Raw genomic sequence first — 14,856 nt, 5'->3', positions numbered from 1 at the left:
ATCCCAGCACTTTGGGAGGCCGAGATGGGCGGATCACGAGGTCAGGAGATCGAGAGACGATCCCGGCTAACACGGTGAAACCCCGTCTCTACTAAAAAATACAAAAAAATAGCCAGGCGAGGTGGCGGGCGCCTGTAGTCCCAGCTACTCGGGAGGCTGAGGCAGGAGAATGGCGTAAACCCGGGAGGCGGAGCTTGCAGTGAGCTGAGATCCGGCCACTGCACTCCAGCCTGGGTGACAGAGCAAGACTCCGTCTCAAAAAAAAAAAAAAAAAAAAAATTAGGTACGGTCGGGCGCCGTGGCCCACGCCTGTAATCCCAGCACTTTGGGAGGCCAAGGAGGGCGGATCACGAGATCAGATCAAGATCATCCTAGCTAACATGATGAAACCCCGTCTCTACAAAAAATATAAAAAATTGGGGGGAGGGATAACATTAGGAGATATACCGAATGTAAATGACGAGTTAATGGGGGCAGCACACCAACATGGCACATGTATACATATGTAACAAACCTGCACGTTGTGCACATGTACCTTAGAACTTAGAGTATAATTAAAAAAAAAAAAAAAATATATATATATATATATATATATAAAATTAGCTGGGTGTGGTGGTGCATGCCTGTAGTCCCAGCTACTCAGGAGGCTGTGGCAGGAGAATTGCTTGAACCCGGGAGGCAGAGGTTGCAGTGAGCTGAGATCATGCCACTGCACTCCAGTCTAGGTGACAGAGCAAGACTCTATCTTGGGGGGGAAAAAAAAAGGTACTGAAGAGGTATTTGGTGAAAAGGGACAAGACTGACAACTGGAACAGATTTGAAAACCATAGAAAAATTTTATAGCAATATTTTTCAAGTCAACAAAACTAATAAAAAGGTTTATTTAAAAGTCAGCTTTTGAGCTGAGCATGGTGGACACACACCTGTAGTCTCAGCTACTCTGGAGGGTAAAGCAGGAAGATCTCCTGAGCCCAGGAGTTTGAGGCTGTGGTGAGCTGTGATTGCACCACTGTACTCTAGCCTTGGTAACAAAGTGAGACCTTGTGTTGAAAAAAAATTTTATTTTTTTTTGAGATGGAGTCTCATTCCGTCGCCAAGGCTGGAGTGCAGTGGTGTGATCTCGGCTCAGTGCAACCTGCACCTCCCAGGTTCAAGTGATTCTCCTACCTCACCCTCTCAAGAAGATGGGATTATAGGCACCCACCACCACACTCAGTTAATTTTTTTTGTATTTTTAGTAAAGATGGCGTTTCACTATGTTGGCCAGGCTGGTTTTGAACTCCTGACCTCAAGTGATGCGCCCACCTTAGCTTCCCAAAGTGCTAAGATTACAAGCATAAGCCACCACCCCGGACAAAGAAAAAAAATTTTTTTTAAACTCAGGTTTTCTTAGATCATTGTCAAGGACTTACATACAATAAGACCAGTGAACATGCAACCTCCTGGGGAAGAGACTGAACAGAATGAACTTCCAACAATATGAGCTGTCTCAAACTGGTAGGGAGGGAAGGGTCCTTGCTCCAAATCTGATCATGTTTCCAGAATAGATTCACAGATCAGTGGCTAGTTGAATGATATAGCCGTTTATTTTTTATTTTTTTCTTTTCTTTTTTTTTTTGAGACAGAGTCTCGCTCTGTTGCCCAGGCTGGAGTGCAGTGTGGTACGATCTTGGCTCACTGCAACCTCCACCTCCCGTGGGTTCATGCCATTCTCCCGCCTCAGCCTCCCGAGTAGCTGGGACTACGGGCTCCGGCCACCACGCCCGGCTAATTTTTTTTGTATTTTTAGTAGAGATGGGGTTTCACTGTGTTAGCCAGGAGGGTCTCGATCTGACCTTGTGATCTGCCTGCCTCAGCCTCCCAAAGTGCTGGGATTACAGGCGTGAGCCACCACGTCTGGCCTAGCCTTTTATTTTTTCTTTCTTGAGACAGGGTCTTCTTTCTTGACCAGACTGGTCTCAAACTCCTGAGCCTAGTGATCCTCCCACCTCAGCCTTCCAAGTAGCTTGAATTATAGGCTCATACCACCATGCCTGGCTGGATATATCCTTTAAAGTCTAACCCTAAAATCAAATACTGTATCTGCCATTTAAGAAATGAGAATTGATGTCACTGGTAGTTACCAACAAATACATAATTCTTTCCTGTAAACAGGTCATTTTTGTATGCACATTATTTCATTTTAATCAAAACGTCATAAGACAAGTGTCAAGAAAGCCCATTCTGCACAATGAACTCATTTGGGTATAATAACAAAATGAGTCAGGCATGACCTCATTCTCCATTGTTTCAGGGTTGACTTCACTACAATAATCACTCCTCAGGAAAGCTGTTGCTATTGTTGCCTCTCTTTCTTCACATATCAGGAGGTCTTTTCCTGCCCATTCATTAAGAATCAAAGTCCTTTAGATAAGAAGATATCAATCAGGAGGGGGTTCATATTGCCCCAATGAAAAAACAGAATGAAAATCTGAGGTGATGAGCTCTGTCTGCCTCGAAACCCATATCCACTGTGGGAGGCACTATGTACAGAAGAGTAACTGCCACTAGGATCAGTGCCACTGGGCACCGTTTATATTGGATTTTAACTTTGGGAAGAGAATAAAACATTTTCTCTTTCTTGTCATCAACTGAGAAATAGCTACTGCTTCAAACAGTTAAATCAAAATGAAAAACATGAGAAAGATAAAAATATTACAATGATAGTTTCATGTATAAAGGAAGGAATAGTGGTTCCCCATAATTTCATTTTCCCAAATTTGTCTTTCCCCCACCAAATCTGCCTTCAAGATGCTTTCCTTCTAAATACCAAAGAAACTTCGGGTTTTAAAAAAAATTTATTTTTATTGACAAGGTCTTGCTCTGTCACCCAGGCTGGAGTGCAATGGAACAATCACAGCTCACTGTAGCCTTGAACTCCTGCAATCCTCCTGCTTCAACCTCCCAGAGGGCTGGGACTTCAGGCATGAACCACTGCGCCCAGATAATTTTTATGTGTTTTCAATTTTTGTTGTTGTTGTTGTTTTTTGAGACAGAGTCTCACTGAGTTGCCCAGGCCGGATGGCGTGCAGAGGCGTGATCTCGGCTCACTGCAAGCTCCGCCTCCTGGGTTCACGCCATTCTCCTGCCTCAGCCTCCCGAGTAGCTGGCACTACAGGCGTCTGCCAACATACCTGGCTAATTTTTTGTATTTTTAGTGGAGACGGGGTTTCACCGTGTTAGCCAGGATGGTCTCGATCTTCTGACCTTGTGATCTGCCCGGCTCAGCCTCCCAAAGTGTTGGCATTACAGGCGTGAGCCACCGTACCTGGCCGTGTTTTCAATTTTTTTATAGAGAAAGGAGTCTCGCTATGTTGCCCAGGCTGGTCTCAAACTCCTGGACTCAAGTGATCCTCCAGCTTCAGCCTCCCACGTCCCAAACCTCTCAAGGGATTACAAGCATGAGCCACCATACCTGGCTCCACTATAACACTTTAACAGTGTTTGGTAAAAGTGTTTTCAGCCAGGCGTGGCGGCTCACACCTGTAATCCTAGCACTTTGGGAGGCCAAGGCGGGTGGATCACCTGAGGTCGGGAGTTTGAGACCAGCCTGACCAACGTGGAGAAACTCCGACTCTACTAAAAATATAAAACTAACTGGGCATGGTGGCCCATGCCTGTAATCCCAACTACTCGGGAGGCTGAGGCAGGAGAATCACTTGAACCCGGGAGGCGGAGGTTGCAGTGAGCTGTGATTGAGCCATTGCACTCCAGCCTGGGCAACAAGAGCAAAACTCCATCTCAAAAAAAAAAAAAAAGTGTTTCCATTATGAATTATATAATTTCCCACAGGGAATACCACCTTTTATTTATAGTTCAGAGTCATGGTTATGATTATCAGTTATGTTTTCCTGTAAAACTGAGATGCTTCCAAGGGCTACAGTAGGTCTATAGGACTGTTTGCCCTTCTGTCACCAAATGGTCCCAGCTTGCTATCCTTTCTGAGCTAGTTTTTTCTGACATCATGCTATCTATTATCACTGATCAGTATTGTCATGTGCCCAACTCCTTCAATAAACCACCATTACCTCCTAATTTTCTTTTTAAATCTGTTGTAGGATGTAAATCAGCCATAATTATTATTATATATAAGCCATAATTATTAGAATTTCAAGTCAACATAAGCAAATGAGGGCCTCTCCAACAGAATAAGGCTACTGGACTTTGTGACAGCTCTTTCAGTGCCTTGTGGACCCTTTTCCATCTACTGTGATCTCTCAGCTAGGAACAACAAAGCAGAAATTGCAGAAATCTGACCTAAGAAAAAGTGAAGTATTATATATGTTACTTACCAATTTTTTCTTTCCTTCTGAATTTTCTCCTTTGTTCCTTTAACTATTATATCACTTTTTCAACCTGTGTAAGATGGAAATGAATAATTATGAGAACAGTTTCCTTTTTTTCTCTGCTGTCAGTATGCCTATTTTTGACTCAGTTATCTCTTCTACATTTTCATTTCTAATCTTTCCAGGCTTTGGAATCCACATCATCAAGCTCATCTCCTGACTTGTAATCTAATGCCCTCCTGCTCTTTCTCCTCCCCTACACTTTCTTCTCACTCAAATTACAACCTCAGCTACTTTACCACACATCCAGCTCATTTAAAAAGTCACCAACAGCAAGAGACGCAAGTCACACTCCCTCTAGAAGCTGGTGTATATGTGTGTGTAAAGGTGGAGAAGGCAATGCCTAAAGAGCTAATTCGTAAGTAAAGTACACAGACTGGATGTGGTAACTCATGCCTATAATCCTGACACTTTGGGAAGTCAAGGCAGGCAGTTAGCTTGAGCTCAGGAGTTTGAGACCAACCTGGGCAACATGGCGAAACCACATCTCTACAAAATATACAAAAAATTAGCCAGGTGTGGTGGCATGTGCCTGTAGTCCCAGCTACTTGGGAGGCTGAGACAGGAGGATTGCTTGAATGTGGGAGGTTGAAGCTGCAGTGAGCTGAGATGTGAGGTCTTTTTTTGCTGCTAAAATGCCAGCCAGGCCGGGCGCGGTGGCTCAAGCCTGTAATCCCAGCACTTTGGGAGGCCAAGACGGGCGGATCACGAGGTCAGGAGATCGATATCATCCTGGCTAACACAGTGAAACCCTGTCTCTACTAAAAAATACAAAAAACTGGCCGAGCGAGGTGGTGGGCGCCTGTAGTCCCAGCTACTCAGGACGCTGAGGCAGGAGAATGGCATAAATCAGGGAGGCGGAGCTTGCAGTGAGCTGAGATTCGGCCACTGCACTCCAGCCTGGGCGACAGAGCTAGACTCTGTCTCAAAAAAAAAAAAAAAAAAAAAAAAAAAAAAAACTAGCCGGGCGAGGTGGTGGGCGCCTGTAGTCCCAGCTACTTGGGAGGCTGAGGCAGGAGAATGATGTAAAACCCAGGAGGCGGAGCTTGCAGTGAGCTGAGATCCGGCCACTGCACTCCAGCCAGGGCGACAGCGAGACTCCGTCTCAAAAAAATAATAATAATAATAAAATAAAATAAAATAAAATGCCAGCCATATGTTCCACAATATAATCAATGAGTAGCTACTATTATACGCACGAGTATGTGGTTAAAAGGGACCAAGCAGATGGGGGCTTGGTGGCTCACACCTATACTCCCAGCACTTTGGGAGACTAAGGTGAAAGAATCACTTGAAGAATTTGAGTTTATATATTATTTTCTATTCCCTCAGGAACAAAAAAGTTAAACTTACCTACACAACATAAATCTGAAGATGACACATTGAAGACAGGATTTGAATTATGGATATGACTCATGCAACCAATGTTATAAATTCTAACTATAGGGTCTCCAAAGTAAACTTTATTTATTTATTTATTTATTTTTGAGATGGCATCTTGCTCTGTTGCCCAGGCTGGAGTGCAATGGCATGATCTTGGCTCACTGCAACTTCCGCCACCCAGGTTCAAGCAATTCTCCTGCCTCAGCCTCCCGAGTAGCTGGGATTACAGGTGCCCACCATCATCCCTGGCTAATTTTTTATTTTTAGTAGAGAGGGGGTTTCATTATGTTGGCCAGGCTGGTCTTGAACTCCTGACCTCAAGTGATCCACCAGCCTTGGCTTCCCAAAGTGCTGGGATTATAGGCATGAGCCACTGGTGCTAGCTGCGACTCATTCATCTTTGAACACTGATTACTTAACAGAGTACCATCTGGCATATATGTTTGTTTAATGTTTGTTAAATACATTAACAAATACATAAATCTCGTCATTCTGCTTCTCAAAATTTTCATTAATGTCTCACTGTCCACAACAGAAGTTACAAACTCAAATACCTACAGGCAAAGGGCAGGAAATGTAAATAAGTAAAGGTGTGTGTAAGACAAAAGGAACTGGTAGGGATTGTGGTAAACTGGAGAGCATGTGTCCCATCTGAAGGTGTGGCTTCTTGCTATTCCCACCAATTGCTACCATAATGGAACGTAGGCCCCATTCTGCCAGGTCTTCTGATTTTTCAAGGTAAGCTGAAAGCACAGATTTCTTTGTAAAATCTGCTGATTTTTAAATGATGACAACTAATTCCATTTAAAATCCCCCAAAAACCCACCTTTCAGGCCAAAGAAAACACATTCTATGAGCCAAATCCAGCCAAGTCACAAGCTGGTGGCTCTAGTCTGCAGGATAAAAGACAGATTCCCTGCCTGACATTCTAAGTCGTTTACAATGAGTTCCCAGCCTGCCTTTTTAGAGTTTTTGGCCTACTCATTCCATACAATAACCCTCTGCTCTCGTCTAGTGGTTCTGAAACTTTAGCATGCATCAGAACCACCTGGAGGGCACAGATTGCTGCGCCTCATTGCCAGTATTTCTGATTCAGTAGGTCTCAGGTGGGGCCTGTGAAACTGCAGTTCTAATAAGTTACCAGATGATGCTGATGCTACCGGTCTGTGGACCACACTTTAGGAAACAATGCTCGAGTTTAAGCATACTCTGAATTGTGCTCACATTGTTCTAACTTCCCAGATGAACTTCCCTCTGCTTTCAGTCCATCTCCTTCTGTAAACTTTCCCTGACTACGACAGTCTTAAATGCCTCCAAAGTCAATAGCACCTAGGGTTTGGGCCAAGCTTAGTCAACCCACAGCCCATGGGCCGCATGCAGCCCAGGACGGCTTTGAATGCAGCCCAACACAAATTCGTAAACTTTCTTAAAATATTATGAGATCTTTTTTGTGATTTTTTTTTTAACTTCATCAGCTATCATTAGTGTTAGTATATTTTATGTGTGACTCAAGACAATTTTTCTTCTTCCAATGTAGCCCAAGGAAGCCAAAAGATTGGACACCCCTAGTCTACACCGTCTCTCCTTTATCAATCCCTGCTTGGTACTGTTTACTGTTAAGTGTTTGTGGATGGGTGACAATGAGGTTGTATATTCTCAGAGATCAACATCCAGGTCAGAGCTTTACACATCTGACTGTAAACAACTTGAGGGCAAGGGCCTTCTCTTGTTCCTTACTGTACCCATCAAGTTATCAGACAGGTTGTTATACAGTTGGTATTCATTAAATGTTTCTTTTCTTTTTTTTTTTTTTTTTTTTTTTTTTTTTTTTTGAGACGGAGTCTCGCTGTGTGTCCCAGGCTGGAGTGCAGTGGCGTGATCTCGGCTCACTGCAAGCTCCGCCTCCCGGGTTCACGCCATTCTCCCGCCTCAGCCTCCCAAGTAGCTGAGACTACAGGCGCCCGCCACCACGCCCGGCTAGTTTTTTTTGTATTTTTAGTAGAGACGGGGTTTCACCATGTTAGCCAGGATAGTCTCGATCTCCTGCCCTCGTGATCCACCTGCCTCGGCCTCCCAAAGTGCTGGGATTACAGGCTTGAGCCACCGCGCCCGGCCTCTTTTCTTTTTTTTGAGATGGAGTCTCACTCTGTCGCCCAGGCTGGAGTGCAGTGGTGTGATCTCGGCTCACTGCAAGCTCCGCCCCCCGGGTTCACGCCATTCTCCTGCCTCAGTCTCCCGAGTAGCTGGGACTACAGGCGCCTGCCACCACGCCCGGCTAATTTTGTGTATTTTTATTAGAGACGGGGTTTCACTGTGTTGGCCAGGATGGTCTCGATCTCCTGACCTCATGATCCGCCCGCCTCGGCCTCCCAAAGTGCTGGGATTACAGGCATGAGCCACCGCGCCCGGCCTCATTAAATGTTTCTTAAATGAATGAATGTTTGACAGATCCATGACATGAAAATGCAGACAAGTGGGCCTAAAATTTGGGTAATTTTTCTTTGATTTTTTAAAAAATTAGAGACAGGATCTTGTTATGTTGTTCAGGCCAGTCTCAAAATCCCGGGCTCAAGCAATCCTCCTACCTCGGCCTCCCGAAGTGCTAGGATTACAGATGTGAGTCACTGTGCCCAGTCCAGGTAAGTTTTCTTAGACAACTTTTAGTCTGTGGCTCTGTTGGGATGGACAACTAATAAAAATGGGATATTTTGCAAATAAAGTAACAGTAGTTAATAATTATTTGTAGGCATAGTGGTGCACGCCTGTAGTCCCAGCTACTTGGGAAGCTGAGGTAGGAGGATCTCTTGAGCTCAGGAGCTTAAGTTCAGCCTGGGCAACATAACAAAACCCCATCTCAAAAATATATGGCCAAGGATGGTGGCTCACAACTATAATCCCAGCACTTTGGGAGGCTGAGGTAGGAGAACCATTTGAGCCCAGGAGCAACATAGTGAGACCCAGTCTTAACCAAAAAAAAAAAAAAAGAAAAAGTTAGCTGGGCATGGTGGCATGAACCTGTGGTCCCAGCTACTCAGGAGACTGACGTGGGAGAATTGCTTGAGCCCAGAAGGTTGAGGCTGCAGTGAGTCATGATTGCACCACTGCACTCCAGCCTGGGTGACATAGTGAGACCCTGTCATTCATTCATAAACAAATAAATTAAATAAATAAATAATTATCTGTGGTAATGTATCTTGTATATAAGTAAAACAGTGAATGCTTTAAATTTTTAAAATTTATCTAAAAGTGATAAGATTAAATCCTTGACCACCAGGATTTCTTAAAATGCCCCTGCAGAGATCTGAACTAGTCTTAATATCACAAGAAAATGTCAGTTTAGTAGAATTCTATATTTGCAGCACATGCAATAAAAAAGCAGGATGAAAGTAACTCCTGGCCAGGTGTGGGTGGCTCAAGCCTGTAATCCCAGCACTTTGGGAGGCCAAGGCAGGCAGATCACCGGAGGTGAGGAGTTCAAGACCAGCCTGGCCAACATGGTAAAACCCCATCTCTACTAAAATACAAAAATTAGCCAGACATGGTGGCAGGTGCCTGTAATCCCAGCTACTCGGGAGGCTGAGGCAGGAGAATCACTTGAATCTGCGAGGTGGAGGCTGAAGTGAGACACGATTGTGCCATTGTACTATAGCCTGGGCGAAAGAGCAAGACTACCTCTCAAAAAAAAAAAAAAAAAAAGTAACTCCCAAGAGAAACACTGATTATTCCCTTTAGTACAGTTTGGATAATAATATATTTATTTAGGATTCTAAAGGCTATGTAAAAACAAAATCTAAAGCTGTTCACTTAGTCTGTTCTACCTATAAAGTACCATCTGCTATAAGGTGATTTCAAGAATGATTTATGAAGAGAAACATGGCTTCTAAGGTAAACCCAAATAAAGTTACAGATGAGTTTATAAAGTAAACCCGGTTCTGGAGTTACTAGAAGAAACAAGCAGAAGTACTACCCACCCTCTCCCCGCACCCCCGCCCTTTTTTTTTTTTTTGAGAAAGAATCACACTATTGCTCAGGCTGGAATACAGTGGCACAATCACGGCTCACTGAAGCCTTGACCTCCCTGGGCTCAGGTGATCCTCTGAACTCAGATTCCTGAGTAAGCTGGAACTACAGGTACATGTCACCACACCCGGTTAATTTTTGTACTTTTTGTAAAGACAGGGTTTTGCCATGTTGTCCAGACTGGTCTTGAATTGGGCTTAAGCAATCCACCTGCCTTGGCCTCCCAAAGTGTTAGGATTACAGGCATGAGCCACCATGCCCAGCCAGAAGTTCTATCTATTTTGATACATAATAGTTCTAGATTTTATATATGGTTTATTGAACAAAATTAACATCACCTGGCAAAATAATAGAGAATTAAATTCAGGAAAAAAAGAAAACCACCATTCAGGAGCATTTGAAATACATTTACAACTTTAAGCTGGTGGAGATATTACCTTACATCTGGATACAAGTCCTACCTAACAGCACCATAATGATCTTGTCTGTATGAGGATTCAGCCAAGACACTCCACATTTCTTTGTTGACCAGGAACAAGGAAAACTGGACAGAAAAAGAATTACAAAACCAAGTCAACAAAACAAGAAGTGGGTTTATTCCAAGTTTAAAAGCATTAGTGTTCTAAACAATGAAACAAGGCAAATTTATTTAGTAATAATTCGCGAAACTTCACAGTAAAGGCACCTACCAGTAGCTGTGGAAGGAAATGCTACCACATGAACTACTAAATAGCAACTTCCTACTCTACTATCCATACTATCAGTTGTTGCTCACCAGCAGATGACAGTAACAACATTCAGTTCTTTGGTAGAAAATGAGGGAATTCAGAAGACTGTAGACTCTAGACCCACCTCTACCAGAGTATGAAATCTTGGCATTTCTCTGAGTCATATTCATGTCACAACAGCTTTATCTACAAAATCAAACTTAGTCAATAAAAAATATATACAATAAAATAAACTAGGTCAGGTGTGGCTGCTCATGCCTGTAATCCCGGCACTTTGGGAGGCAAAGGCAGGAGGATCACTTGAGCTCAGGAGTTCAAGACCTGCCTGGGCAACATGGCAAAACCCTGTCTCTACAAAAAATACAAAATTAGCCAGGCGTGGTGGTGCATGCCAGAGGCTGAGGTGCATGCCAGAGACTTGAGTCCAGGAGGTCGAAGCTGTAAGGAGCCATGACGCTGCTACTGTACTCCAGCATGGGCAAGAGTAAGACCCTATCTCAAAAAACCACCAAAAAACCCAAAAACCAATAAAAGAAACGATAAAGTACTATAACTAAGGTACTACGCATATATTAATAATCGTTATAGTCAAATTTTTGTTTATTAATTAATCTATAAGCCTACGTTCAAATAAGGAGTCTTGAACTGACTTTCATATTATAAAGTTACCAATTTCTGGCCGGGCTAGGTGGCTCACACCTGTAATCCCAGCACTTTGGGAGGCCGAGGTAGGAGGATCACAAGGTCAGGAGATCGAGACCATCCTGGCTAATACGGTGAAACCTGATCTCTACTAAAATTACAAAAAATTGGCCGGGCGTGGCGGTGTGCGCCTGTAGTCCCAGCTGCTGGGGAGGCTGAGGCAGGAGAACGGCATGAACCCAGGAGGCGGAGCTTGCAGTGAGCCTAGATAGCACCACTGCACTCCAACCTAGGCGACAGAGCAAGACTCCACCTCAAAAAAAATAAAGTTACCAATTTCTAGAATAAATTCCGAATATACAGCCTGTGACAGAAGATGCCCTACTCTCTTTTCTGCAGCTTATCAACAGTGTGCTTTTTCAGAACCTTACACATACAAAATTAATAGTAACTGTATAGATTTTATATCAGAGATAACCCCTTCAATATATGGCGATTCCACCTATGGATTCACGGGAGTGTGAAAATGTACCAGAGATACAGTCAGAAAAAGCCATGATCAGCCAGGCGCGGTGGCTCACGCCTGTAATTCCAGCACTTTGGGAGGCCAAGGCGGGCGGTTCACCTTCGGTCAGAAGTTCGAGACTGGCCTGACCAACACGGAGAAACCCCATCTCTACTAAAAATATAAAAGTAGCCGGGCGTGGTAGCGCACGCCTGTAATCCCAGCTACTCGGGAGGCTGAGGCAGGAGAATTGCTTGAATCCGGGAGGTGGAGGTGGTGGTGAGCCGAGATTGTGCTATTGCACTCCAGCCTGGGTGGGCAACAAGAGAGAAACTCCCTCTCAACAAAAAAAAGAAAGAAAGAAAAAGCCATGATCATGCTGACAGATGGTATGTATAAAAAGGTTTATGCCAGCCTGACCAACATGGTGAAACCCTGTCTCTACTAAAAATACAAAATTAGCCAGGGATAGTGGTGTGCGCCTTTAATCCCAGCTACTCGAGAGGCTGAGGCAGGAGAATCGCCTGAACCGGGGAGGTGGAGGTTGTGGTGAGCCGAGATCGCGCCATTGCACTCCAGCCTGGGCAACAAGAGCGAGACTCCGTCTCAGGGGAAAAAAAAAAAGGTTTACAGCCAGGGGCGGTGGCTCACACCTGTAATTTCAACACTTTGGGAGGCCGAGGTGGGTGGATCACCAGAGGCCAGGAGTTCGAGACCAGCCTGGCCAGCATGGTGAAACTCCATCTCTACCAAAAATACAAAAATTAGCTGGGTGTGATGGCATGCACCTGTAGTCCTAGTTACTGGGGAGGCTGAGGCAGGAGAATCCTTGAACCCAGGAGGTGGAGGTTGCAGGGAGCTGAGATGCCCCACTGCACTCCAGCCTGGGCGACAGGAGACTGTCTCAGAAAAAAAAAAAAAAAGTTTACATGACTTATCATTACCAAATCGGCATGTTCCCTCAGAGCAGAAACAGAAATTCAGAAACAGAAATCATGCAAGTGGCAAACAAAGTGGGGGGGAGTAATTAGAGGTCAAAGACCTCGGGAAGGGGTGTACGAATTAAGTCCTCCATAGAGAAATGGTGAGGAAGGATCTACAACGACATTTAAAATAAACTTTTTAAATTGAAATGGAGTATAACACAGAGCAGAGCTTCAACCACAAGTCTCCTATTGGCTTGACACTCAGAATACCGTATCTTTCTTAATGACTAACTGAGTCTAATTGAAAAATGAGAATACTTGTGAGTACACTCCTTTTCAGAGGTGTATTCAGGATTTCAGGAGTCGGGGAGGCAAGTTGAAGAGCTTTCAACTTTATGCAACTTTGAGGAAAGAAGGCTACGGACGGGTGAGGTATTAGCAAATGGAAATCCGGGGGACGGTCGTGGGCGGGAAGTATCGGCCACACAGGACCTAATGAGGCCCAGGACCCTGCTCCTGACCTCGGTGGCAGCACTCCCCTCCCTGCCGGCTCCCTGGCGTGCTGCTGCTGTTGGGAGGCAGGCAGCCTCGCCCCCAACCACCGCCCTCGGGAAAGTCATCAACAGCCTATCAAAAAACGTTTGGCCTGGGACGTCCGCTGGCTGCGCTATCCCTTACAGAATCAGCAAGGATGAAAAGCCAGGAAAGGGATGGAACTCAAAGAAGTCGGGCAGTGCCGGGAGCGGCGGAGGCGGAGCGGTGGCGAGAGCTGGCAGCGGCGGTCACGCTGGCTGCGGCGTGGAGGCACGGAAAAGGGCTGCGGCTCAGACCACCGCGGCGGGGCGGGCGGACCAGCGGGGATCTAAGCTTCCTGAAGCAAGGGTGCCCCGACCGCGGCGACTCCTGACACACCCGGGCCGCAGGACGGAGCGCTACCGCCCGGGGCTGCCAGCTCGCGCCTCCCGCCCGCGGAGCCCGGGCCCCACATAGAAGATCAGGAGCCGCCGACTCTCGCACACTCACCGCGCGCGCGCCACCCTGGCGCGGCAGCCCGCCGCCCTCGGCGCGACCTCCGCCCCGCCCCGCGCGCGGGACCGTCTGGGCCACGTCACGGGCGCGTGCGCTCTCCGCGCGCCGTCAGCGGCGGGGGCCGGGCGTTGCCCGTTCGGCGTCCAGGTTCCCTTGGAGACGGAGCCGGCCAGGGTGGCGGCGGCTGGGCAACGACTACAGCGGAGCCGCTGGGGAAGCCAAGATGCCGTCGAAGGGAAAGGACAAAAAGAAAGGCAAGAGCAGAGGCAAAGACACTAAGTAAGGAGAAGCCGCGCGAGAGTCCCCCTCTCCCTGGGCCTGCCTGAGATTTCGGGTCTGGGGCTGGCTACCTGGCGCCCCCCCGCGCCGGCGCCCGCGGACACTGTTGGTTCTCCCGGCTTGCGAGGATTACAGTTCCCATGTCCATAGTCTGACACATCTCTACTATGTGGTTCAGATGATCTTAAACGTGTAGCGGATGTATAAAGTATTTCCTTGGGCATTTTCAGAGATCTCTTTTGGTTCAAAGGGGACACCTGAAGTATTTTACCAAGTTGGGTAATTGTTGAGGTTTTCCCAAACTGATCCGAGCCACTGAGGTGGGTAATGTTCTAGCACTAACCCCTTACAGGCCTGGAGTTGCTGCTAGATTGCTACTAGCCCTGTTGGGGGACCCCGGTGGTTTCTGGACACGTTGGAGTCCTATGTGGTGTGCAGCAATATCATATATGGGAACACAGAGTTGGCACCAAACTTGAGATGTTTGTAAAGTAACTTAAGAGAGTAATTCATGCTCAATACAGAAAGTTTGGGAAACATGGGAAGTACCAAAAGAGAAAACAATAATAACCTGTAGTCTCATTATCCAAAAATAAACACTACTATATTTTGGAGTATTATTTTATTTTTTAATAAAATGATAGCCCAATGTACATACTTATATGTGACTTTTTTCTTCCCATGTATTAATGTAAGTATTATCTTATGGGTTTTTTTGTTGTTGTTGTTTTTACATAGCTGCACAGTTTGTCTAGCACTTAAAGTGCCAAGGGCTTATCACATTCCTAGAACTCACTCACATATGTTTTCAGATTTTGACCATGCTTCTACAGTACACATTTGAACAATGAGGAACACTGACGGTAAGAGACCTTATTCCTTGGATTTTCCATGACCCATTGTTTGAGAAACCTGGCTTTGTTTCTACAGTGAGTATAAGTGGTCCTATTAGAGTGTCT

The 14,856-nt window shown here is 45.6% G+C and overlaps 2 protein-coding genes across 7 annotated transcripts in view; one reads left to right on the top strand and one right to left on the bottom strand.

Moving 5' to 3' along the window:
• The window catches only part of ENTPD5 (ectonucleoside triphosphate diphosphohydrolase 5 (inactive)), a 57,719-nt gene extending 43,969 nt beyond the window's left edge, over window positions 1-13,750 (bottom strand). For 2 of the 3 annotated variants that reach the window (XM_050798791.1, XM_050798788.1), the window contains exons 1-3: window positions 13,613-13,750; window positions 10,226-10,332; window positions 4,332-4,395 (exon numbers count right to left, since the gene is read on the bottom strand). The gene's annotated coding sequence lies outside the window, so the exon portion shown is untranslated. The remainder of the gene's footprint in view (window positions 1-4,331; window positions 4,396-10,225; window positions 10,333-13,612) is intronic. The other variant, XM_050798790.1, reaches the window with a different exon arrangement.
• Window positions 13,613-14,856, top strand: part of BBOF1 (basal body orientation factor 1) — a 64,777-nt gene continuing 63,533 nt past the window's right edge. For 3 of the 4 annotated variants that reach the window (XR_007727549.1, XM_050798769.1, XM_050798768.1), the window contains exon 1: window positions 13,613-13,897. Coding sequence is in view for 2 of the 4 variants with exons in the window: in XM_050798769.1 (XP_050654726.1) it covers window positions 13,842-13,897 (56 nt within the window). In the remaining 2 variants the exon portion in view is untranslated. Of the gene's footprint in view, window positions 13,898-14,709; window positions 14,761-14,856 lie in introns of all 4 variants that reach the window. The other variant, XM_050798770.1, reaches the window with a different exon arrangement.

This window comes from Macaca thibetana, chromosome 7, assembly GCF_024542745.1.
Source record: "Macaca thibetana thibetana isolate TM-01 chromosome 7, ASM2454274v1, whole genome shotgun sequence".
Taxonomy (NCBI): domain Eukaryota; kingdom Metazoa; phylum Chordata; class Mammalia; order Primates; family Cercopithecidae; genus Macaca; species Macaca thibetana.
Note: the sequence above shows the minus strand (reverse complement) of the source record. Positions and strands in the feature narration are given on the sequence as shown.